Below are 24311 nucleotides of genomic sequence, written 5' to 3' on the forward strand. Positions count from 1 at the left end.
TAATTTTGTATCAATGTATCAACCAGGGAAAATTTCTGCATAAGGAAAATTATTTTGCCTAGCCTCTTCATTTCAGTAGAGTAGCTACCATAAGAGATGTTTCTGTTAGATAACAGATGTTTGTTAAAAACACAAGTGCCTTTTGAGATGTTTGCTTGAAAACATGTACTACAGTTTAAGAGTCCTTGACTAGTAGCATTTTAGTATTGTTTTCTATTACTTGTTCTTGGTATTCTGAACTACAATTTTGATAATACATATTACTGATATTATAACTCTATTTTCATAAATAATAAGTAATTTCTAGTATGTATATGGTTTTAAAGATTTCAGCTACACTGTAGCATTCCCCATGGTAATCTGAATATTAGAAAAGTGAAGTCTATCATTATTTATGGAGAAGGTTTACACCTGAGATTGGAGTGATCTGATGGATATTCAAAAAATGGGTTGGTATGGAGACAGTACTCTGACTTAGATTTGAAAAGAAGTTAGAAATATTAAAGGAAAATGTACATCTAATTCCAAAGGTACTTGGAGGAAAATAAAGTTTAAGAGCTACCTGGTTTACAATATGCTGTGACAAAATTTTACACAGAAAAAGATTTTTTTTTTTGATGGCTTATTATCTTTTACTCTAGAAAACTGTAGCTGCAAGGCCAAGAGCAGAGAATGTCCCCAGAGATGGGGACATCTGCAGGTGGAGATGTGTTGGGTTGGTGTGGCGTGGTTTTGGTAGCAAGGAAGGGGCCCCAGGCAGACCCTGAGAAGCTGCTGGAAGCTGCACAGGCTCCAGAACCACTCCAACTCTGGCTAAGGTGGAGCCCATCAGCGATGGGATGTGATTAACATATTCAAGAAGGGAAAATAAAATTGCTTGCAGGGCAGAGAAGTTAAATTTACTTTCAGATTTCAGAATTTACATTTAGGATTTCAAAATTTATCTCTATTTTTTATATTATTTATATAATGTTTTATATTGCAGCATTATATATTTATATGTAGTTATATTCAGAATTGTATTATTTATATATATTATAGAAATATATTAAGAACACATTCTTTGAAAAGTGACCATATATAGACAGAGGACACATACTGAAATGGATCCAATATTTTTCTTTCTTTTGAGAGTACCTACCTGCATTGTCTCACACATCTTTTTTAACATCTAAATTGAGGTTCCAAATTTATCATATTTTTTCCTCTGATTTGATACATATGAAATGTAAGACTTAGGATTAAAATGCACACACACACACAAAAAAAAAAAAAAAAAAAAAAATCAAAAGAAGCATATGCAGCTACTTACATTAAACTGGATTGAAAAAAAATACAGATGTAACATAGGGATTGCCTACTAACTTACTTTTTTCAAATAAGGTCTATCTTAGCAAAATGTAATTTCACTCATAAAAAGCAACATGTTTGGACTTCCATCAGATGTCACCAAAAGGGCACTTTGCCTTCATTGTTTGCTATCCAATATTCAAGTGACCTTTTGAGTTACAGCCATGAAATTTAATACTCTCATTTCTCCTGATTATATGGGAAAATCATGTGAAAACTGACATTTCAGCTGCAAGATCATCCAAAGAGCAGCCTAACAATTCACAAAAAATTACTTTTTCCCCCATTCTGGACAGAGGTCCTCTAGCTGGCACTACTAAAAATAGTATGTCACCTATTCCCTGTCAGTGCCAGTCACACTGCATTCAGCCCACCCAGGAAGAGACAGGTTTCAAGCGCCAGGAACTTACAGGTGATACACAGCTATACCTATGCTTCCCCATGTGTAATTTTCCTGCTGAGATAACCTGATATGAGAAGATCAGTCAATCGCAAGGAATATCTGGTTGAAACTGAACCTATATTAAGCTGGAATTGTGCCGGTATCTGGAAGCAAACTTGCAGTTTAGGAGTACCACAGGATCTTGCTGATACTGTTCTCCCACACTAACATCAGCCCATAAAACATTTTATTGTCCCTGGCTGGACAGGAGTCTCTACTCCTTCCTGGTAGTTAATGGTCCCTGGCCTCATTTGTACGTGTTGTTATCTTCTCCCACTTGGAAAGCAGTGATACAGTACACGCAGGAGCTCTTTGCAAACTCGTGCTAGTACAGAAAATTACCCCATTGCTCCTCAGAAAGAGAAGCAGCAGTAAGAGAGAAATAAAGTTTAGCAACTTCAAAACAAGCATCTTTCCTACAGGTACAGATAAACCAGTTCTGAACTCAAGATGTGGGGGTGGGTGTTGGGGTTTGGTTTGTGGCTTTGTTTGGTTTCTTTACTTCAAGATCTTACCAGCAAAGGGTAGGTGGGCTCAACTCTGTGGGGTCAAACTCTCAATTTCTCATCTCTGTCCCTAGCTCAAACACTCTTGCTAACACTTGTTTAAGAACTCCTGTTAACTCCTGTAATTCACAGTCTAGGATGCAAAGACACACAAAAAAAATCAGTGCTTATAGTAATACACAATAGAAAATAGCCGAAAATTCAAAGGTTGCTGCACAAACAGCTATATTTCTCCTGCAAGCAGGGGTGGAAGCACTGAGAAGGGGACAAAAGGTTGTTACACACTTAATACAGTACTAATCTGGCTGCTATAAAAACAGAACAAAGACTATCAAAAGAAACAAAACACTAAATCTCAGTTGAATGGCATGTAGAATTGCTAGTCCTTTTATTCTGATTTAGAAGTATTAAACTTTAGGTCCTAAATGATTCTTATGGGAAGTAAAATATTCAAAGCCCAACTGCAATAAATACAGTTTCTAAGAACACAGACAATAGGATTTAGGTCCATCAATGAATACATTACATGGAGCACAGAAGAGGAAGAAACAAAGGAATTTAAACGAATGTCACCATGCAATTTTGCAAAACTAAGGGTTGGTCAAAGAAGTGTAAATTTCTGCTGAAACTGAGCTTTTAAGGACTTTGCAACTAATTTTAGTAGAATAAAAAACATTGAAATAAAAGAAAAGCTTCAAAAGACTGAATATAAATCTGGATTTTCTTGATACCACAACGGGGCAACACCAGGGTTTCTTATGACAGATTGTTCCAGGGAAAAATATCTATTTTATCAGTAAATGCCAAATTAATTTATTCTTTTATATTGTTTTACTTACTCTCCTAAGCCCAATGTACCAGTAATGAACACATATTCAGATATGCCCAGAGCACCCAGTATCCAGCATTTGTGATACCATTTTTATTCTTTTTCTAGAGGGAAAATGTATGGGATTTAACACATTTCTTGTTTAATACACAGAAGACTCTCCATTATCTGAATTAATGTGGTTTGGGATATGCCAGCTGATCCAGACAGCATGAGGGGCACACACATTAAGTAAGACCCCAGTAAAAGTCATTAGCTTGGTCTCAGCATCAATCCAACTGGAGTGAAGCTGCCTCTTTTCTCCAGCCACCAAAGCATGCCTGCACTGTCCTCCTGAGTGCTCCAGCTTACTTAAATGAGAAAAAACAACATCAGAACCTCTCAGGAACCAAGTCAGGTCCACTACTGTACTAAGCCCCACAGGCTTTTTAAGACACTTGGACAGCAAGATTCAAATGATGACACTTGGAGCCAGCCTGACAGGTCCTGTACTGACAAACCACCAAAGTGGAATTCATGTTCAGTGAGTTTGATGTCTGCACAGATTTCCCACTTGTCTAATCCCAGATGGATACTGCAGAGACACACCATGAGGTTCTACAGAGAGCAGCACTAGGTCCATGAAATTTAACTTGTACTCCTCACTGAGCAAAAGTGGTTAACATCATTCTGGATGACAGAGAGTTCATAAGTAAATATATCATATTTGTCCATTGTTGTGTCCACACTGATAAGTTCAACATAACAAGTTAAAGCTGTATGGAGGTTTTGCATCTGTGATCAGAATTAATTTGAAACCTGCACAATTCTCTCATGGGTAGCAAAGTTAGCTGCACTTACACCTGAAAGAGAGAAAAGATCCTGACAGGATTAACTCCTGTAAGGAGAGTAGATCAGGCCAAGATGTTGTGTGAATTAACTTTATGTAGAATTATAACTTGTAATATCTTTGTATTCGTAACTAGTAGAATTCAGGGTTAAACTGAGACAAAGCAGCTGAGACAGGTCAAGACCCTGACAGGATTAACTTCTGTCTTGGAGATAGAAGTATAAATCTTGGCACCAAGATTAGCTGGGCACTGGGGGAGTGTAAACATCTGCACAGATGAGGCTGCCGGCACCAGCAGATAAGGGGAAGATAATTGCAAGGGTCTGATTAACAAGAGGATGAAGTCATTGAAAGCAAGAAAGATAAAAGTTCAACCCTGAGGAAGACTTCGTTACTTCATCTAAAGACCCCCAAAGACCCCAAAACATATCCCCAAAAGACAACTCCACCCAGACTCTGCCCAGACTCCACCCAGACTCCGCCTGTTATGAATATTATGATTACAAGTTCTATCCCCTGAATATGTATGTAAAGATGATGTAACCTCCCTTTTTAATGTATAAATACCCTAACCCTTTCCCTTAACCCTTGGAACTCTTTGTCCAGCGCGAGCTGGGGTTCCCCAGATCCGTAAATAAATACCTTTGCTGTTTAAAGGCTCAAAACTCTGTCTCTAAACAGTTTCGTTGGCCTTTTTGGGCTTCACACCTTCCATTTATTAAGGGAAAGGAAGGTGCAGTAATTCCCCCTCCAGTTCCAGCTTTGTTCTCTGAACTGATTAAATTCTTCTCATACCAGAATGCTGACTGTGATTTGACATGCAAGTTACCTGATAGTGTGCCAAACATTAAAGCCATCCAAAGGCTTAGTGCCATTGGTCTGTCCTCCAGCAAGGTGCACCAGCGTTGGCAGCCAGTCAGAGATATGGATGAGCTCGTGACTTTCTACACCTTTTCGTTTCAGTAAAGGACTTGCAACAAAGCCTACACCTCTCACTCCACCTTCCCACAGGGTCCATTTTCTTCCTCTCAGAGGCCAGTTATTCCCACCTGCCAAAGTTTGCCCTCCATTATCTGAAAAGCAATATAAAAAGAATTATTGGTAAGAAAGAAACATAACAACCCTTCCCACAATACTTATTTTCTTTTTGAAAAAAATCTTTTCACAATAAAGGCATGTGTCATTTAAAGTCCTTGCACAGTGCTGTTATATGCTCATACAAAATGTCACATGTTTAGAGCATGTAACAAACAAATGTTCACTCTTGACAGAATTTCACAAATTACCTCGAAGTTACTGCTAGGCAGAAATGATATCATACTACAAGCCAATGATTTAGAAAGGTTTGTTAAGAGCAAACTCTGATGTTGATTCTAAATAGCATCAGATATTCAGAGCTTTCAGAATCAAAGACTTAAAAAATTTTGTTCCATTAATTTAACAGTAAAACCAAAAGAAGAGGTTCCATCAATCCCACCATTAATAGTCAGAATACACGGTTTTCTGAAACAGCATCATATACTCAAAATGGAAAACTGTTATTCCAGTGTCAGGACAATATTTGTCCTCCTAGTTTAGAACAATTTTTTCCCTAGCTTTGTAGGCAGCCAAGTGGATTACTAGCATGACACAAAACACACAGTTTCTCAGGCAGAAGAAGAAAGCCTAGCAAAATAACTTGACACGACTTAAAATAGTTTAAGCAGTTTGGGTATATACTGAATCTATTGTGTTCGGTGAGAACAATATATAATTACAGGAAAAGCTGAACTGTGACTACAGTAACTCAGAAATACCTATATGAATTAGAGATAGTTCACGTAACTCTTCTTAACTCTCTCTGACCAAGCCTCAACACTCGAAATAAAATACAGATTCCTGAAACTAACAGAATTAGTGATTCTTTGAAGTTACTTTTAGTATTGCTGTACATTTGTTCTTTTTCAAACTTGCTGTAATGACCTCAGAACAGTCATTGATGACAATTCTTTTAAGCACGTATTTTCTGTATTTTAATGAGGTTAAAATTCTTTAAAATGGTAGTTTTTGAACTAACGTTCAGCATAATTTGACATGTTTATGTTGTATTTTTTTATTTAAAAAGCAGTAACGTGAGAGAAGAAATAAGAAATTAATGTTTAACACCTTACAGAAGAAGTTTACTGTAGCCACAACACAGCAAAACAACCTCCCCTCTGTTTCATTAATTAGAGATCGATGAACACCCCCACTGTGAACATTTTTCTACTGCACACAGAAGTGTTCTTTTGTTCTACTAATAAATAAACTAGTGCATGCCCCTGTGAAGGCCTTAAAAGCTGGAAGACTAAACTAAATGAAGCTCTTGAAAAAATAGCATAATTTGAAAAGCATAAAGTGTTTTGTGGCCCAGCTAGCTTCCAATAGGGCTGATTGTTCATCCAGCATTCTTGGGTTAAAAAGAAATAAAGTGCTTTCATGTCTTCAGTATGAAATGCAGGCAAACAAATACCAGCTACCAATATTTCTCACACAACAATGTCAAGCACTGAGGTCTTAGAATTTAAGCAGTTGCTGGTTACCAAAAAAAAAAAAAAAAAAAAAAAAAAAGAAAGAAAGAAAAATCAGTTTCAACAATTCCTTCTACTCTTAGTATAAACAGGAATTCCTGTCAGGGATACTCATGGGACACAGCTTTCAGCAGCTTTTAACCTTTGGTGGCCTTAGAGTTAAAGGTATCTACACTATATTATAGCACAGTTTGGACATACAGAGGCATAAAAAGTATGTTAAATAACTTCTTCATATCACAAGCTACTTTATACCATTTTAATACTGGAACACAAGATTTTTTTTCAGCCCTAATATAACAAAGTAGCAAGGAACTTACAGAAGTTGACTATCTTTTTGAAGAGAGAGAGCAAAGAGTGCATTGCCCAGGTTACAGTCAAATGTTTTTAATACATGCTTTTTCTGTCTGTAGTTGAGTTAGACACTCATATTGTGCCAGTTTCATTATACAATAAATTCCCAGACAAGGAGTCTATGTAGCATATATCCTGTAAAAACTCATGTATTATATCAGCATTCAGACACAGTAAATCAAGTTTAAAAAAGCATAAAAAATATTATTTTTTGATAGCTTATCTAGTGTGTAAATTAAAACAAACAAGCAAACCCTCAAAACACTTGAGAGCAAAAAAAAAAAAAAAAAAAAAAAAAAAAAAGCCCCTCCAAAAAATAAACAAAAGCCAAAAAAACCACAAAAAAGCCCAGCATATGAAAAAAGCTTCAGCCCACTCATTTTGACTTCCTATTTTTCCATTGCTAGAACATTATTATTTCCTTCTTCCTCAGGAACTTTTGTTCAGAAGACTCTTTCTGCTTCATTTCTTGATTGAGTTATCAAGAAAGCACTGAGGAGGGAAAAGATGGTTTCTGCTCTGCTTACTGAAGTTTGTTTCCCTTCTAGGTAGGTAGAACAGAGCTGATATGCCACTAGCAGTTTATACATAAGTGATACAATTTTTTGAAGTTACAGATAATGACTTCCATATGGTCATATTGTTATCTAGGACTTCAAGTATCAACAATTTGTTAAAGAGGAGCAAGTTACATAATGATGATAAATTACCATGGAGTCTATATTGATGAAATATTAAGCTAACCATTAAATAACATAGGTGGGAGAGGGGAATATAGAAGCCACTGATAGCATTAGGTATAGACATGGCAGAAGGAAAGCCATGAACAGATACAAAAGAACTGTGACTGGAGTTCTAGTCAATCTAACCTATGATGCCATGCCTAGACAGCAGAAGACAAAAAGGGTGCCAGCTGTTTGTGGTTTTTAATACCTTTCCCCTAAGATACACCTGCGGATACATACAATTTATGATAAATATTTGCATCCATTCCAAAAAACACTCCAGAAGTTAAAGATCAAACAATAATGGGTAGCTCTTGTACAAAAAGATATCACCTCTGTTTCAGGATTTTCTTCTGCCATGAAGATCCGCAGAAGATTTTAAGGATTTCACAAAATTTTTAGTTAAACAAGCAAACAAACTCTTTCCTAGGGATGTGGTACCAAGCATTGCTGCAGCAAAGGGATTCTTGGCTAGATGGATCTTCATCTGTGCAACAGGCTGTCCCCATTTGCCAAAAGATGAGAGAGTATGGAAGAAGACCAACATGGCTGAAAGGAGAACTTTGACTGGAGATCCAGAAAAAGAGGAAAATTTTTGGTCTTTGGAAGAAGAAGCAGGACTCAGGAGGACTACTACATCATGAACTTAGGTAGGGAGGAAATTAGAAGGGCCAAAATCCAACTAGAACTTAATACAGTAGCAGCAAAGCAATGTTCTCTCAGTACTCAGTCTCCTGAGGTGGAAGACAGGGATAAAAAGTAGAATGAAGCCCCCACATTCCAAGGGGAAATAGTCAGCCACCTGCTGCTGCATCATTTAGACACACAAGCCTAAGGGGCTGGGTGGGAGCCACCCACGGGTACTGAGGGAGCTGTCAGAAGTTGGCAGATCCAAGATGGATCAATAGGCCAAGGCCAATTGTACGAGGTTCAACAAGGGCAGGTGCCAGGTCCTGCACTTGGATCACAACAACCAAGTAAGCTACTCCTCACTGACTCCTCATGCTACTTTAGTGAAGTATCTTGAGTATGAAAGAAACTCCAAAGTCCCTGTGGAAACACCCAGTAGTTTAAAACACCCACTTAATGTGTCCACTTAGGTAAGAGACAACTCAGATAACTGTTTCTTCATGGCTGGCTTCATATCAACTTCTAAATCCACTACAAAGCAGTATTTCCTGAATGATTTATAATCCTTTTTTTCAACTGTTTCTCTCTGTGGCTCATCCTAATATTTAATCTCAGCAGACAGTGTCCAGAGCAAAGCTTTTGAATCAAGATACCTACCAAGAGAGGCTCTGGTTTATAACATTTCTTATTATTAAAGCTTCAGCCTTGCTACTTCAGCTGAAAACATAAGCCTCCCCCAAGCATTATTCTTCAATTACCTCTTTCGTGGAGACAAACATCAAAGATGATTTTCATTAAAAATAACAGTGAAATAGTCTGGGAAATGTAGTAAGCATATTTTTCCTATCTGTAAGAATCACTTTTGTAATTGCATCTATATAATTTAGACTTCAGTAGTACCCACAACATACTATATGCATTAGAAAAATCATAAAACAAACCAACTCTTGTCCCTAAAGAAAGGATGAAAGAGAAGAAAATAAGGATATACTTGGAAATTATCAAGCTTGACATAAGCATTACCTATCTAATTTGTTCAGCTCTGTTTACTTTCTTAGATGGAAGCATCATGCATTTTTAAAGAGCTTTGTTGTTTGCACGGCGTGGCTCGCTTTGGTAGATGTTTACCTACTCTTATTTTCTCACAGTATTTTCATCACTCACACATTCTGTGCCATTTTAAGGAGGGGGGTAGCAACATGGGGTTTTTTCCATTCTCATAGAGTTTTCTTCTACAAGCTGAAATTTGTAACAATAAAAGATAATACTGGGGAGAGACATTCTTGCAGATACAATAGGCTGAAAGAGAGTTTATAGCAGGCGCTAGCACCATCAATGAAAAACAAATAAAAATACACAGAAGACATATATGCAGGGTAAATGGCAAAACATCAGAATAAAGGAGAAGAACAGAGGGTAGTTTTTAACAAAGCTGTACAACCCTGAGTTAAATCAGTCTTGTTGAATATGGAGAAATCTGTTTAAAGTAGTTATTGTAGCATAAAGAGCAATGAAATACTGCATTGATTTGGGAAGAGCGATTAGGAAGCAAAAATCCTAAAGTAAAAAGGAAGCACATTGAGAGCTGTAAGCAACGGGGAGGGATCCTACACTTGTTAGACCTGAAAAAAAACAACATTTAGTCAGACAGAGTACTTTCTTAAGGGCTTTGGATATTTTAGAGGATCAGGAATTGATGGAAAGAGTCCCTGGCTATAAAAGCCATGCTAATATCTAATTCCATCATGCTCTGCCAATTTACATGACTCATGCAAGTAGCATCATTCTCTTCTAATTTTGTGGTGTCCTTCTAAGGAGTAGGAATGTGGTAAAATCTGAATGCATCCTCAAAAAAAAACCCAACAAAAAACCAAAACAAAAAACAAACCCAAAACCAAAATGTGGCATAATTGGTTTTCAATTGGTACGAACAAAATTAGCAGGTCTAAACCCCTTCCCAAAACTGATGCACTGCTTTCTAACCCAAAACCCAAATTTTACATTAGTTTCTCCATATAAATGTATCCATGGGACATGCGTCCTGATTAAATAGCTCTCCAGATGAAATAACTTCTGTCTTCTCAATAGTTGTGCACAATACCGTAACCTCTTAAATATCTTTTTAACTACTGGCAAAGCTGATTCTTAGCAAATACCATGCATTAATATAGCAAAAATAAAACTTCAAAGTGAGAAATTCTGTCTTTTGTTTTGAATAAAATATTAGCAAAAAAAAAAAAATTTTTTTTTAAACTCAACTATGCAAATATGCCTTCCTGAAAAAAATCATTTAATACAAGACTATTTCTACATTCTTTCACTCTCATAAAACGATTTACACCTAATGACTTTCTCACCCATCTTAAAATCCAGAAAATGTTGTTCACATTAAGATGCTTCAACAGAGTACATTGAAATAAAGATCCATAAAGATTTTTATTGATGAACAAGACCTTCCTTTGAAAAGATTTTCTTCCCAAAAAAATTTGGATGAAAAGAGTACATTCTTCCCACACAGAAAATCAGACAGTACAATCTATTTTCAAAAGAAGGTGACTGCCTTTCAAACCATTGTCAGGCTTTTTTTTTAATGGTAATGAAGATAAATGGCACTTTCAAAAAATTATTTAATTTAATAAAACTTTTCCATATAAGCAAAATATAACCAATGCAAATCTTGGATATACCTCTAAAAATGAAGGCCTATGTTTTTTTATTGCAAACATCTGCTTCTGTAATTAATATTCATTGTCACAGACACGAGAAAGAGTTTAATTTGTTAAATCTGTAATTTGTAAACTGTAAAAGATGTTTTGCAGGAGTTCTTAGAGGAATCAATAAACAAAACTAAACAGAAAGGCCCTTCTGTTTCCCCCACACACTTCTCTGAAGAGCTGCCAGCTCCCAAACATTTTGACTATGGCAGTATATATATATATACATATATATATATATATATGCGTGTGTGTATATATATATATGTGTGTGTGTGTGTATAAAATGCAGTGATGTGGGATGCATGTAACTAGTAAACAATTTAATGAATAAAGCCTCTTTGAAGAGCAGTTTCACAATAAAAAAAAGCAAGAAAACAATTATGGGAGCAGTAACTGATGGAGCATGTATGGGTTCAAGCCTTCAGATGGACTTGCTTTTTTATTGATCTACCCTGGAACTGAAACAGCAGTCTGTTTCATACTATGAAGATAACCACAGCAGCAATAGATACTCACAATTATAGGAAAAGCTTCATTTGGAATTTTATCTCTTCAAAAAGGGCAAAAGTGTTAGGGATGAACCCTGACAAATGTCCCTCCCAGATTCATAAGCGTCTCTTGGCTGTGCACACTACTTGCTAAGGCAAGTCCAAGTGGCAACATTAATAGCATTAATAGACTTAACAAAACTTCAGGTCTGAGCTCACTACTTTTAAAAATTCAGTTAAGATTTATCAATGGGATTGAAAGTTACTACTCTGAGAAGAAATCCAATGGAGACAAGTCCTGTATAAGACCATTTTTCTAAGAAAGTTCATCTCCCCCAGCTGTACACACAAAAGTCATTATTGCCTATGGATTGGAAAGAAAAATTTAATTTAAAAACCTATAAAAGGCCTTTGTGTTTAATTTTATGCATGGGGAAAAAAACTCCAACACACTAACTTTTTCCACTATGTGGACAAATAGCCCAGACAACTTCTTTCTTTCTTGACTTGTACTACATGAACACACTATCTTAGCAGCTTCTGCTTAATGTGTTGCCTTACATTAATGCCCTACAATGGAGTTACTATAGCAGCTTATTTTCTTCTAACAGACTAGACCTTGTTTTAATTATACTATGAAAAAGTAACAAATTATTATTTTTTTTTTTTAAACAGAGCATCCTTTTTTTTTTCTTGTGACAACTCAGGGTCCTGCATTCTTCTCATGACCACAGCTGAGCTACATCTCACAGTGTTGCTGATGTGCCTGGCAACTTGTTCTACACAAGCTCCTTTGAAAGAGCTTCCTTCCTGAAATTTCTTCGAAGATTCATTCAGGACTTCATTTGGTGCTGTTATTAAGCAGTTTTTAAGTCCAAAATTTATTTTCAGTCTTTGTATTTTCTTAGTTCATATAAGGAGCTACTTATAAGTCTCCTTACAAAAAAATAAATAATAACAGATATTTCACCTTTGCTGACTACATTTGTTGTGCAAATTGTGTTAGAGAGTGAGCATACCTCATAAAAATATGAAGGATTTACAGAAACTGTCTTTACCTTCTTTTTATTACAAATCTTTCATACTCATAAGATGATAAGCCCAGAGAGTTTCAGTTTGTGATATGTATTAAACAACATTGGTTACAATGGCAGAATGTAATCCTAAGTATGGTGTCCTAATATTATCATGGTCTGTTTAACAACTGGTTTTTGGAATTCGAAAATAGTGATCCAATAATATGAAAAATACTTGTAACAATATAATTCTGGGAAATACAGTAGTAATTAGTTATTTCATAGAAGAAAAACAAAATCAGAAAGTTAAAAAGAGCCTCTTTAAATACAACAATCCAGTAGGCTAAGTATTTCTGTTTTGCATTGTATATCTCACAACACAACAAATTCTGCATAAAAAATTTTCAGCAGTAAGTTACAAAAGACCCAAACTGCTTGATATGACAGAAAGGATTAAAATGCAAAATACTTAATCATAACAAAGTTAATATATTTAGAGATATAACTTGTCTTGGATATCTAGGCTCATTTTTAAAAATAGCTATCCAAAAGTTTAGTAGTTCTGTATGTATATAATTCACCTACCTACAGAGCAAGAAATAGCCTTCCAATATCTAAAGGAAGTATTCAATTAGGAATCAGAATTATAAAAAAAAAAAAAAAAAAAAAAAAAAAAAAAAAAAAAGTTAAAAAAAAAAGTTAAAAAAAAAAATCAAGTGATTTGTGCCAAGAATGTTTTTAACCATGCAACACCTTTCATCCTATTCAGAACACAGCACAAAGAAAGCATTTGAATTAATACATTTGGAAGGACAAAGAAGAAAGCTTAACTTTAAGCACCTAGGATCACAATTAGGTATCACAATTCACTAATCATTTATCATGTATTGGTACTTAATACCATTAACCAACCTGTAGAATCTGTTTGTGGCTGCTGACTACAAACACCCAGGCCTCCTTTCTTCCTGAAAACAGTTACAAAATACTTGCCAAATACAATTACTGTATGTACAGTACTTTTCAAATTCAGTATTGGTATGCCCCAGATTTTTTATTTCCCCTACCTGTTCTTAAGCTCCTACTTTTTTCCAATTGATACATTTATCTGAAGCTGCAAGAGATGACTCCTATACTCTGAAATTTCTCCTCCTGGGCCCCTGCAGTAAGCTGATCTGGCACACATCTATCTGGTACGTAAACCATGCCACGCTCTGTTTGAAAGACTTGCCTAAAGCCACATGGTATTTTTAAAGTGAGTACAGACTCAAAGAAAACCCCATCTATGATTTATTTTACAGTGCAGATTTGGGCATTTCTACAAGTTACCAAAGTAAAGCATCTTCAAAATAATGAAAAAAAGAAATGTTTAAAGCTCCTGACAGTCCTGAAACTAAAGGCTGCTGCTACACAAAGCCATCCACTGCATGCAATCAGGCATGAAACATTTGAATAAAATGTTTGAAGGGGCAATATTGTCAATAATAATTCCTGGGACTCCTTCCAGTTCCTTGGTTCTGATTAACAGATTAATTGCTTTGTGAAGATGTGAGCGGAAATAAGGTGGTCTCTCTTTGCTAAAAGGAAGAATAGGGTTGTCCATGTAACTCAGAAGAATATTTAGTTTCCAAGTGCACCCCCCACCCTGTTCTCCCTACCAAACAGAAGAGGTATATCCATATGCTATACACTCAATAAAAGGAGGGCTGGACAGGGCTGACAAATGACTGCTAGTTTGCTGGGAAGCACAGAATTTCAAGCACTAGAAGTGCAGACACTGTGCAATAGCTGGCAACATCTAGGTGTTTTTATACTGTAAAAGCATTCGGAAGTTTATTTTTAATACATCTAAGTTTCTTCCTCTGCTTTTGGAAGCAGAGTGACTCTCAGAACAAACCTAGCACTGTTATACAAACAACATTATGGATCTAATTAGGAGACATATTTATAGCAGCCTTTGGATGAAAAAAAGCAGGAAGTCAGGCCACTGTTACTAGGCTGACAGACACCTGGTATAAGCAGAGATCACACAAAACCAATGCGTCAATACTTCCAGATGGATGGAAAATACCTGACTTTAGGCCTGCTGGTTTTGTACTTCAGGCTACACCATAAGGTTAGAAAAGAGGGTCTAGTTCCAATCGTGAAGACAGCACAAGTGGAAAACCAGTTTTACATTTCTTGCTGGTCAGGGATGTGTTCAAGAAAAGATATCCCTGACTCCAGACACAGCAGAAGCATAAGGAGTGTGTGGCTTGCAGGTAAGGCTGACAGCCTTCGGGGATCCTTATTTCACTTTTTTCCAGTTTTGCTTTCAGAGAGGAAGGGAATAAATGACTACTTAGACCTAAAACTTTTTTAATTTCCTTTAAAAAGAAAAAAAAAAAAAACACCCCAACAAAATCAGAAAAGGAAGAAAACAAAACAAAACAAAAAAATTAGGGATATGAAGCTGCCAAAAACTAGAGTTACATGCAAACAGCAGAGACAAATGATTTAATACACAGACATAGAATCCTCAAATTTGTGCCCAGAACCTACATTTTCTATCCTAATATCCTGTACCCCCTCTTCCTTAGTGTTTATTTGAAGAAGTGCTGTTCCATTTGCCTTCTGACACTTTTCTGGCACACAATAAACAGAAATCTGGAGCCAATTTAAGCTGTTTAGCACATCAGGATACAGCTGGGAAAGGCTTTAGGAGAAAGGCTGGGGAGAAAGAACGAGAGCTGTGCATAGCCCAGCAGAACCCACGTACTGGAAGGTGGTTCAGGTGGGCACCTTTCAACAACTCCACCTGCAGGCATGGAAAGCTGCCCCATGAAGAAACTTGCCAGCCAGCCCAGAAACAGCAGAAACCTCAGTGCTGGGAATTGACAAGTCCTCTCCTCACAGCAGGTGTGGGAGGCCCACAGCTCATTGCCAGGAACATTGCAGCTGATCCTTGCTCACCCAGCAGTCGCCCAACTCGTCACGTGTGTCTGTGACTTTCATATTTCATCAGCTATGTGCCAGGTGTCCTCTTCTTAATATTAACTGTAGGAACATGCATTTGCTTCACAGAGTGCAAACTATAACTTGATTCCAGCAACTGGGCAGATTTACATCTGTTTTTCGAATCATTTTTGTTTTTAGAGAAGTGACTCAAGTTTTTAATCACTAGGGGCCCCTAGCAATACCCAGAATATATTGGCTCAATTCACTAACAGAAAGAAACACACATCTGCTAGCATATAGACATAAAAATGAAACAAAACTCCTTAGTTACAACTAACCACACTGGAAGTGTGAAGAAAGGACAGCACACACCTTTGTAAGAAGGATCTGTTCCTAAGCCAACTCTCACACCAGGTGCATAAACCACAAAACACAAAATTCCATCCAACAATTTTCTAAACCAAATGCATCAATAAGAGAGTAAAGAAAGTAAGGTCATTTACAGCACTAATCTTAAACCTCAGGTGAGCCAAAAAAGGTTAATTTCTTGCAACTATTTTGTGTCCTGTAGGTTGTTTCATTCTCCTAATGATGACAACGAAATGACACAGCTACTTTTATTCAGCATGCATGGACAAGGTGGAAAAGTCATCAGTCTTCTACCGGTATATTCAGCATTGTCTATTCCCCTCCCAACAGCAACCTCAGCTTTTGCTGAATGCAGCCAAGATTACAGAGGAGGAGAGAGATTATTTGATAAAGTAATGCTGTCACATAGAAACACAGATAATGAAGAGAAATGCAACTTTACATAAGTAATTTTCTCACCTTTTCTAGGCAGCATTTTTATTCAAATGTCATTAATCTGTTTTTCAGCAATGGATTATGTTTTCTGGGGGGGAGGAGTAAGGGGGAGGAAATGACAGAAAGTGCTGAATGAGCATTTCAGGGTAATTTTTGCTTGCTATTTATTTCTTTAACATTTTTGCCAGGTGACAAGTAACAATGGAATAACATGCTGCTGAATACAAGAAGAAGGATGTTAAGATGGATAAAGCTGAACCTATTTTTGCAAAAAAAGAGAGAAGTCCCTAGTGCTTACAGTGTGCTTAATATTCTCTTCCTCTTTTTTTGTCACAGAAGTACTGCATTCAATAAGTGACAAGCAGGAGCATTTAAAGTAAAAATTTTTAATTTAATACTGATGATTTTACTCCAACTTTGTATTTTATTTTTTCCCAGTTACATGCCCAAACATGCCCTCTTCCAATTGCTCACATGTTTGAACCTCTCCAACATGCCTGCAAGACACCATGGTTGCTCAGTAAGGTCACAAGCAATTTCCTCTTTGCAAGATCCAACCTTTCTCCAACATCATCATCCTTGAACTTTCTGCCACTTTTGATTGTATTTCCTGAATCCTGAAGTTGTGAAATCTCTCTTCTTGGCAACTGTCTTGCTTTACAGATCACATTCAGTCTTCAAATATACTCATGTAACTCTCAGCAGTTTCAAAAGGGAGCTTTTGATACACACAATGGGAACAATTGTAGACTTCAAAGGAATAGGGAAATTGCATATTTTGCTTTTGTTGACCATTTTTCTTTTCGTGGTTTTGTGCCCAATAGTCACTCCTTACAAAGTTTATCCTGGAAACTCTGCCTTTTACAGGTTACCTGGCTTCCTTTTCCAATCCTGACACTGGAAAAGAAGCAGAAAATTCTAAAATGGACTAACAGATTCCTCTGCTCAAAGACAGCATTTCACTATAAACACAGCTTTAGATCAGGGTCACCAACTGTATCCCAGTACACCCATACCACAGAAATAAATTAATCCTTTCATTTTCAGAAGACATCTTGCCTTTTTTCCCTGCAAATCCCTTATCTAAATATCCTTATCTAAAGTCATAAAGTGCATCCACTTTCCGGTTCAACCTGTGCTTGCAAAAGGAGTCTGTCCACTATTGCTTGCCATCCCTGATGCCACCAACAGTCAGAATTTATAATCTCCTTCATATTATTAACTAATTCACCCTTTCACAGCCTGCTCAGTCTAATCTTAGCAAAGATATCTACTGTTTCAGTCAACAGGTAAGGTAACACTGTAAGCAAGGGTGAGACAAGGGGAGAGTGGCACTGTGTGTGATGTGCTCCCCCAGTCTCCACAGCTGCAGTTTCATCTTCCTCTTAAGGACTTTTGCCCTCCCAAGTTACCACTACCTGACCCATGTATCCGAGTCCAGAAGTCACATCTTCCCCCTAGTCCCACTTTGTTAAAGGAATTACTAATTCTTCAGAAAGAATTTCAAGTCTCTCTCAGGATTATGGAATAAGTGACCCATTAAATTAGTCAAGGTTTTCAGGCCCATGTTCTCCCAAAGCCTGTCTCCTCACCTGCCTTAGGCTGCTGCAAGATGTGCTCTTTTTGCTCAAAAATAATTTAAAGAGTTAAGATAATTAAAAGCTCTCAAATCACACAAGAGGTCAATATTTCCTAAAAAAGGCTGGTATAATCTCATGTCTGCTTACTCTTAACAGTTTTGTAAAAAATATCTGAATTAATCAAATTAAATCACTGTAACTATTAAAAATGTCTCAGCTACCCAAGGCCAGTTGAACAGAATCACAAGAAGCCACAGGCAGTCCCTGAATGCAGCTGAGAGATCTCAGGGGCAGTCACTTGGGAAGGGAGGAACCTGTGGGCTGAAAAAGCCCCTAACCCTAGTCCCACTCATCACCATCACTGTCTACACAGCTATTCTTCCTCATGAGGCATGTCTATTCTTTTTTTTTTTTTTTTTTTTTTTTTTTTCTGTTCACCAGCAGCACTTTGTATCTCCTATTCAATGTGAACCATTTGTGGTCAGTGAAATGTATTTATTAAGCAAAGACTTTGCTTTTTTAATCCACCGAAATCACTGGAATACAACTTGATGGCAGCATGATATGTGATACATTCAAGTAGGCAGATAAGAATTTGTATCATTTATAGCCACAACTGCCACAGTGTACAACTTTAATGTCCTAAGTTACTGAAGCTACCTTTTTTTTTTTCTTTTTTTTTTTTTCTTTACCCACATAAGATACAATTCTTAAGATCCATTTGTTACAGATGCTTATTTTATTGCAAAATGTGCTGCAGTGAAAAGAAAGATTGAGACATAACTATTAAAATTGTCATTAAGTTTTGCAAATCAGGTATCAATTGTTATTATTTCATTGTCAATTTGATAAAGTATCTTCTTGCAAGATATCAGAAGCAGTGCTGTGCTCAAATACATGCAGTTCCCTGCAGTGATCAGTAATAACCTTTCGCACAGTGTAAACATGTATATTGTATATAATACAAGAAGATAATAATGAAAAACATACACTACAGTTGCTGCATGGTTTCTCTTTATATGTAGTTGGCTAAAGCAATTTACTCTAAAATGTAAGGGTAATTACTGCTGAAGATTTCTGCTTCTCCTCAACCAAGTTCAAGCAGCTTTGAAATCTTAATACAGGATTCAGGGTCAGCTCAATTCAACATACACAAAGCTCTGGCTATTTTTTAACTTGAGAAAATACAATTAGAGGTCACACAGAAGAGCAGACAGAGGCAGCATTCCACAGGGCAGCAGTGCTCAAAGTTCAGATAAAAAGGGGGGTGTTGCTATCTGCTTAAAGAGAAGTGTAAAGACAGATGCTGTCTAGTAAGAGACAAATATTCCAGTCATAGAAGGCACACAAAGGTCTCCAGAGCTGAGAGATCTGCAATGTGCATGAAGACAATTAGTGGCAATTTATAGAGAAAACACAGGAAGGATTGAGACTTTCAGTCAGGAACTGAAAAATACAAACAAGGATCCTTACAAAAGGAGGGGAAATTAGCTTATGTGTTTCAGGGTTAGTAAGAAGAGCTAAAAACCGTGCAACAGATTTAGCAGTGAGATCCTTCCAAGCAAGTTTTGCATCAGACATTCACATGATCTAATACACTCACCCATGGCCAAATCTTAACATCCACAACTACAGTACAGCTACTTTCAAACTCACTCTTCACTAGCTCTGAGGATGGATGCTTTCCACCTCTTAACCTTAAGATATTTTATAGATTTTTTCTGTATTTAAGCCTTCCAAAACAGCTTCCAACACTGTCTCATAGAAACAACCAAACCAAACCAAACAAACAAACCAAACAAAAAATTAACAAAATCCCAAAGCCAACCAACCAAAAACAAGAGCAAAGAACTTCTTTAGTGTATGCACAGGAGATGGGCAAGGCTCGGCCTCTCCAAACTTAAATCCCTTCTAAATCTTGGAGAAACAGATGATCAGCAAAATCTATAGGTAAGAGCACAAAACTGCTATATACTGCTCTACAAAACTTTCCCTCCATTTTTAAAGCCCACCAAGTTTCAACTGATACAATACGTTACCATAAGGTAACTGTAATTTGGAATTACTAACATGTATTTATGGACTTTTGTGTTCTCTGGGGTTTTTTAAGTAAAAAAATCTGTAAAATGTGTGGTTTCCCTGGCATTCAGCACATCTATTTTCTCACACTCAGTGAATTCTGCTGATCTTACTCTCCCATGAATTAAAGCAAAGAAAGAAAATCTTAGTCCTTTAGTGTATATTTAAGTGAAATTGTCCTCAAATACAGATCTACTATATTTTATGCATAAGAATAAAATGGAATCATAAAAAGCGTATTTTACATGAAAGAGAGAGAAAGAGAAAAATTACATGAAAGACAGTTGTGCAGATCTTTTATTTGGAAATTCTTCATTTCCTCTGTAGCATTTAGCCTTCATTTACATATTTATTTGGATCATACTTTAATTCTGGAATAGTCATAAATATATGACAGATTACTAACCAAACCAAAGTTTATATTCACATAAATATATGAACAAAAAAACAAACAAACAAACAAACAAACAAACAAACAAACCAAAACAAAACAAAAAAAAAAAAAACCAAACCAAAAAAAACCAGAGAAGTAAAACAGATCCAGAACATCTCAACAGGGATTCAAGTAATCATTTCTACTAAACAGTATTTGACTATTTGATACTAATTGTCTAGAATTATAGAATTCTCAGGGTTGGAAGGGACCTTTAAGATCATCTAGTTTCAACCCCCCTGCCATGGGCAGGGACACCTCCCAATAGATTAAGTTGCTCAGGTTGCTCAGGTTACCTTGATTAAGGCCATCTTGCAACACCTAGAGCTTTTTCCAAATTCTTAATCTAGACCAGATATTGCCATTTCTTCCCCAAGTTAATAAAAGATTGGTCTTCCCTATGTATCTATAGTATTATTATGGTTTCTCTTCCGTTTCATAGAAGGAAGGGCTGTCCATGACTGGCAAAGTAAGTCTCTTAGAGAAGTAATATTTCTAAATAAATAGGAAAGACTTGTGTGACACAGTTCTGTGTAGTTCCAGACAACATTAATCAGTTACAAATGAAATCTAAAAATTTCTTTCTACAAAACTTCAAACTTCAGACTATTTACATTTGTTCTAGTAAACTTAATATAAATAGTACTGAAATACAAAATTACAAAACAGAAGTATATCCACCACTTTTTGTATGATCCCCAGGGGTATGGCACAGATGAAGAATGAAGTCAGGACCTTGTATTTTAGGAAAGTACATTTCTAGATGTTCAAGGAGTTAGTCCATGAGGCCTCCTAGGAAACTACCCTCAGGAACAAGGAAGAAGAAAAGGGCTGGCAGATCTTTGAGGACACTTTTCCTGGAGCACAAGAACCCTTAATAACCAGGCAAAAGAAGTCAGAAATGAGTCAAGACCTTCTGATCAAAAGAAAGGACAAGAAGGAAATGTACAGGCAGTGGAAGAAGGGACGAGTGTCCCAGGAAGAGTATAAGGACGTTGCCTGGCTGTGTAGATGCACAGCTGGGCACTCAGAGAAAATGAAACCCATACACACCAGGTACTCATAAGGAATGAGCAAATTCCTTTCCTCTGCTGTATTTTATCATGCATTTCAACTGTGCAAAACTACCAGAATGATGAAAGCCTAAAAACAAACTCAAACTCCCAAGGTTTTGGGACTTTTTTTGGCTTTTCTTCTTATACTGCTGCAGTAGGAGATTTTACAAGTTGCAAACAGCAACAGATGAAACATACTTGTAATACTGAATCTCACAGCATCTAAAGTGAGCCCACCACTGTGCCACTGTCAGCCAGGCAACACAATTTCCTTAACAGAGGATGAATTATAGGGGATGACGGATTGAGGACAGATTTTCAACTACCATTGTCTCTCTGATCCAAAGCAGTATGAACCACTAAACTGGATGTTAGAAGACATTGTTTTTGTACCCCCCTTTGTTTTCCAGTACTGAGGTTTTTATTTTTCTGCTATTGTAATGTTGTATTTTGAAAAGCAAATTTAAAAAAACAAAAGAACAAAAAACCCCAACAAAAACTTGAATGCTAGAGACCATATAAGTTCACTTAATGTGCAACAACTAAACAATAATGGGTGTAACAAGTATAGAAAAATACCACAGAAATAAGATGGCATATCCAATTCATCCATAGTTTAATCCTGTAAACATTGGTTACATTTTATATATCTAGTGTGCCTTTGAAGGGTTGGGGCTTCATGAACAATCCTGCTCTTATACTTAATCAGAACCATATGGAGGTCAGTGTAAGTGTCCATCCAACTAAAGCATAACTGGAAAGTACATTAAAGCTAACTGTGAAATTATTTTCTATGTAACTTAGAGTTTAAGAAGCCAATTTAACAATGTTAGTGTTTTATTATTGTTAAAAACATGGCATGTCAATGAAGAGACTCAAATTACCTATCGTATATCAAAAACCCAAATTTCTGAAGTTTGCAACTGAAAATAAATGAGTAACATGGAAACAACCTCAGAAAATTATAAACAAAAGACAGCAGATGGTACAAGTTCTGTATCCCTATACCTTTCCTGCCATTGCCTACTTCTGATGGAAAGATGACAGAAAAGTCAAACCCCAGTAGTTAAGGCTGCATGAAGTGTAGGCATCTCTTTTCCATAATACAATACTGACCTTTATTCTATTCTGTTTCAAATACTATTGAAACTCGGGACACAGTCAGTAGTTCACAGTAATAAAAAGCAAAGAAGGACAACTACAATAGTTTTAAACCGTGTCTTAGCAGACACGACACAAAAAACCCATACCATTCTGTATTTAAAAATGAAGTAATGGACATATAAGCAGTAGACAAGCGTAGATGTATAATTCTCATATATAGAAGCTTAGGTGCAGCACTAAAATCAGCTGCCAATACCAACAAAAGTAGCAGGTGGTGGGGGTTTTTTTGTTGTTTGGAGTTTTTTTGAACTATGGAAGGGAACTAAATAGCATTTACTGTCTATACGCTGAATAGGAGCAAGCACAAGACAGTTTCAATGCACAACTCTGTAAATGCTCTCTCATTTATGACCTCTAACATTCTTGCTGATAGTCTGTGTCACAGAACATGACTTCAGAGCCCTTCCTTTGCGTGATTAAACTCGTGGTTGTGACTCATGGCTAAACAGAGAGCACTGTCGATAACAGCAGTAAAGGATCACATTTGGGGAAAATTTCTCCCCTCTGATCTTCACAGCATGAATAATGCTTATTCTGTATGTGTTCCAAGTGTGGAACTCCCACTGAAGTTTCATTAACAAAAAACAAAAAAAAAACCCCAACCAACCAACTAAACAAATAAAAGAACAACAACCAAAAACCAGTACAGAATACACAACAGATATCTACACTGGGGATAGCAGACGTGCAGCATGAATTAAAAAATAATTTTGCCCTTAATTTGAACTCAAGTTCTTCCCTGTTCTGAGATACTGCATCTGAAAGACCATTTATTGCTCCATTTTTCAATCACGCTACAAATGTGACAAACACAGGGAGACTCCCCCTGATGGTTATCATAAAATAATACACTCCCAATGAATGAAACAAAACCACTTGGTTAAAATCAATTGATGAGAAAATATCTGTTGTACACTTGTCTGACCCTATATACTCTCATTGGAAAGAGTAACATTGATGGTACAACATAAACAGCGGAAAAGCCACTCAAAAAAGTGTCTTCAGAGTGCTGATGCTTTCTGGTATTTTCTCTGTGCTTAACACAGATTTATGTGTGTGTGATGGAAGGACTCCTAAAAGCCTTTCCATTAGAGAGACAATAGAAACAGAAAACCACACCTTCTACTATAAAATTCTGCTAATGTAATACTTGTTGTGCTTTAAATACACCCACAGGGCTTTTATTTTCCATCACAGGAACATAATATCTCTCCTGCATCAAAGCACCATGTGCTGAGCAACTTTACTGAGCTTTTACTGAGTTGTGCACAGATAAATCAACCTCTACAGATTTTCTGTAACTCACCAGAAATGTTGCTTTATTCTCCTAACTTCTAAAGTGGAAAAAAACAAAAAAAGGCAAAATATATCTCATGGGAAAAAACGCATTTACTGTACACACTATTATAGTAATTAAAAACTTAGCCCTACAAAAGCTGAGTGCCCAATGTACTTTTTCATCCTATTGAATATATATTTTTTTTGTTCTTTCCTTCCAGTACTGCTTTCATGATAGGAGCAATCCTAGAACAGACAGTTTCAGACAACTGCTTTTACTGTAATATCAGCAGTAATTAAACAGGTCTCAGTAGTTACAGGCCCTGCTATGTCAGGCCTACTTTAACACTCACTATCACTAAACACAAGAGAAACAGGGAAATTTTAGCATAAAAGCAATGGGGATAAACTGACAAACTGTTCATATGTGTGAAGTAAGCAACTTAAATAAGACACAATCGAGAAAACTTTGGACCTGTCCCAGATGTAGAGCACTGACTGACCACTGATTTGGACATAAAAGATTCTGACTCAAACAATAGTGGCTTC

General features: G+C 36.6%; 1 protein-coding gene across 1 annotated transcript in view; it reads right to left on the reverse strand.

The window, feature by feature from the left end:
- The window catches only part of ARSB (arylsulfatase B), a 62971-nt gene that overhangs the window by 24231 nt on the left and 14429 nt on the right, over nt 1–24311 (reverse strand). Inside the window, exon 5 of the mRNA XM_071730484.1 lies at nt 4786–5029. Within this exon, the coding sequence (XP_071586585.1) occupies nt 4786–5029 (244 nt within the window). The remainder of the gene's footprint in view (nt 1–4785; nt 5030–24311) is intronic.

This window comes from Heliangelus exortis, chromosome Z (assembly GCF_036169615.1).
Source record: "Heliangelus exortis chromosome Z, bHelExo1.hap1, whole genome shotgun sequence".
Taxonomy (NCBI): domain Eukaryota; kingdom Metazoa; phylum Chordata; class Aves; order Apodiformes; family Trochilidae; genus Heliangelus; species Heliangelus exortis.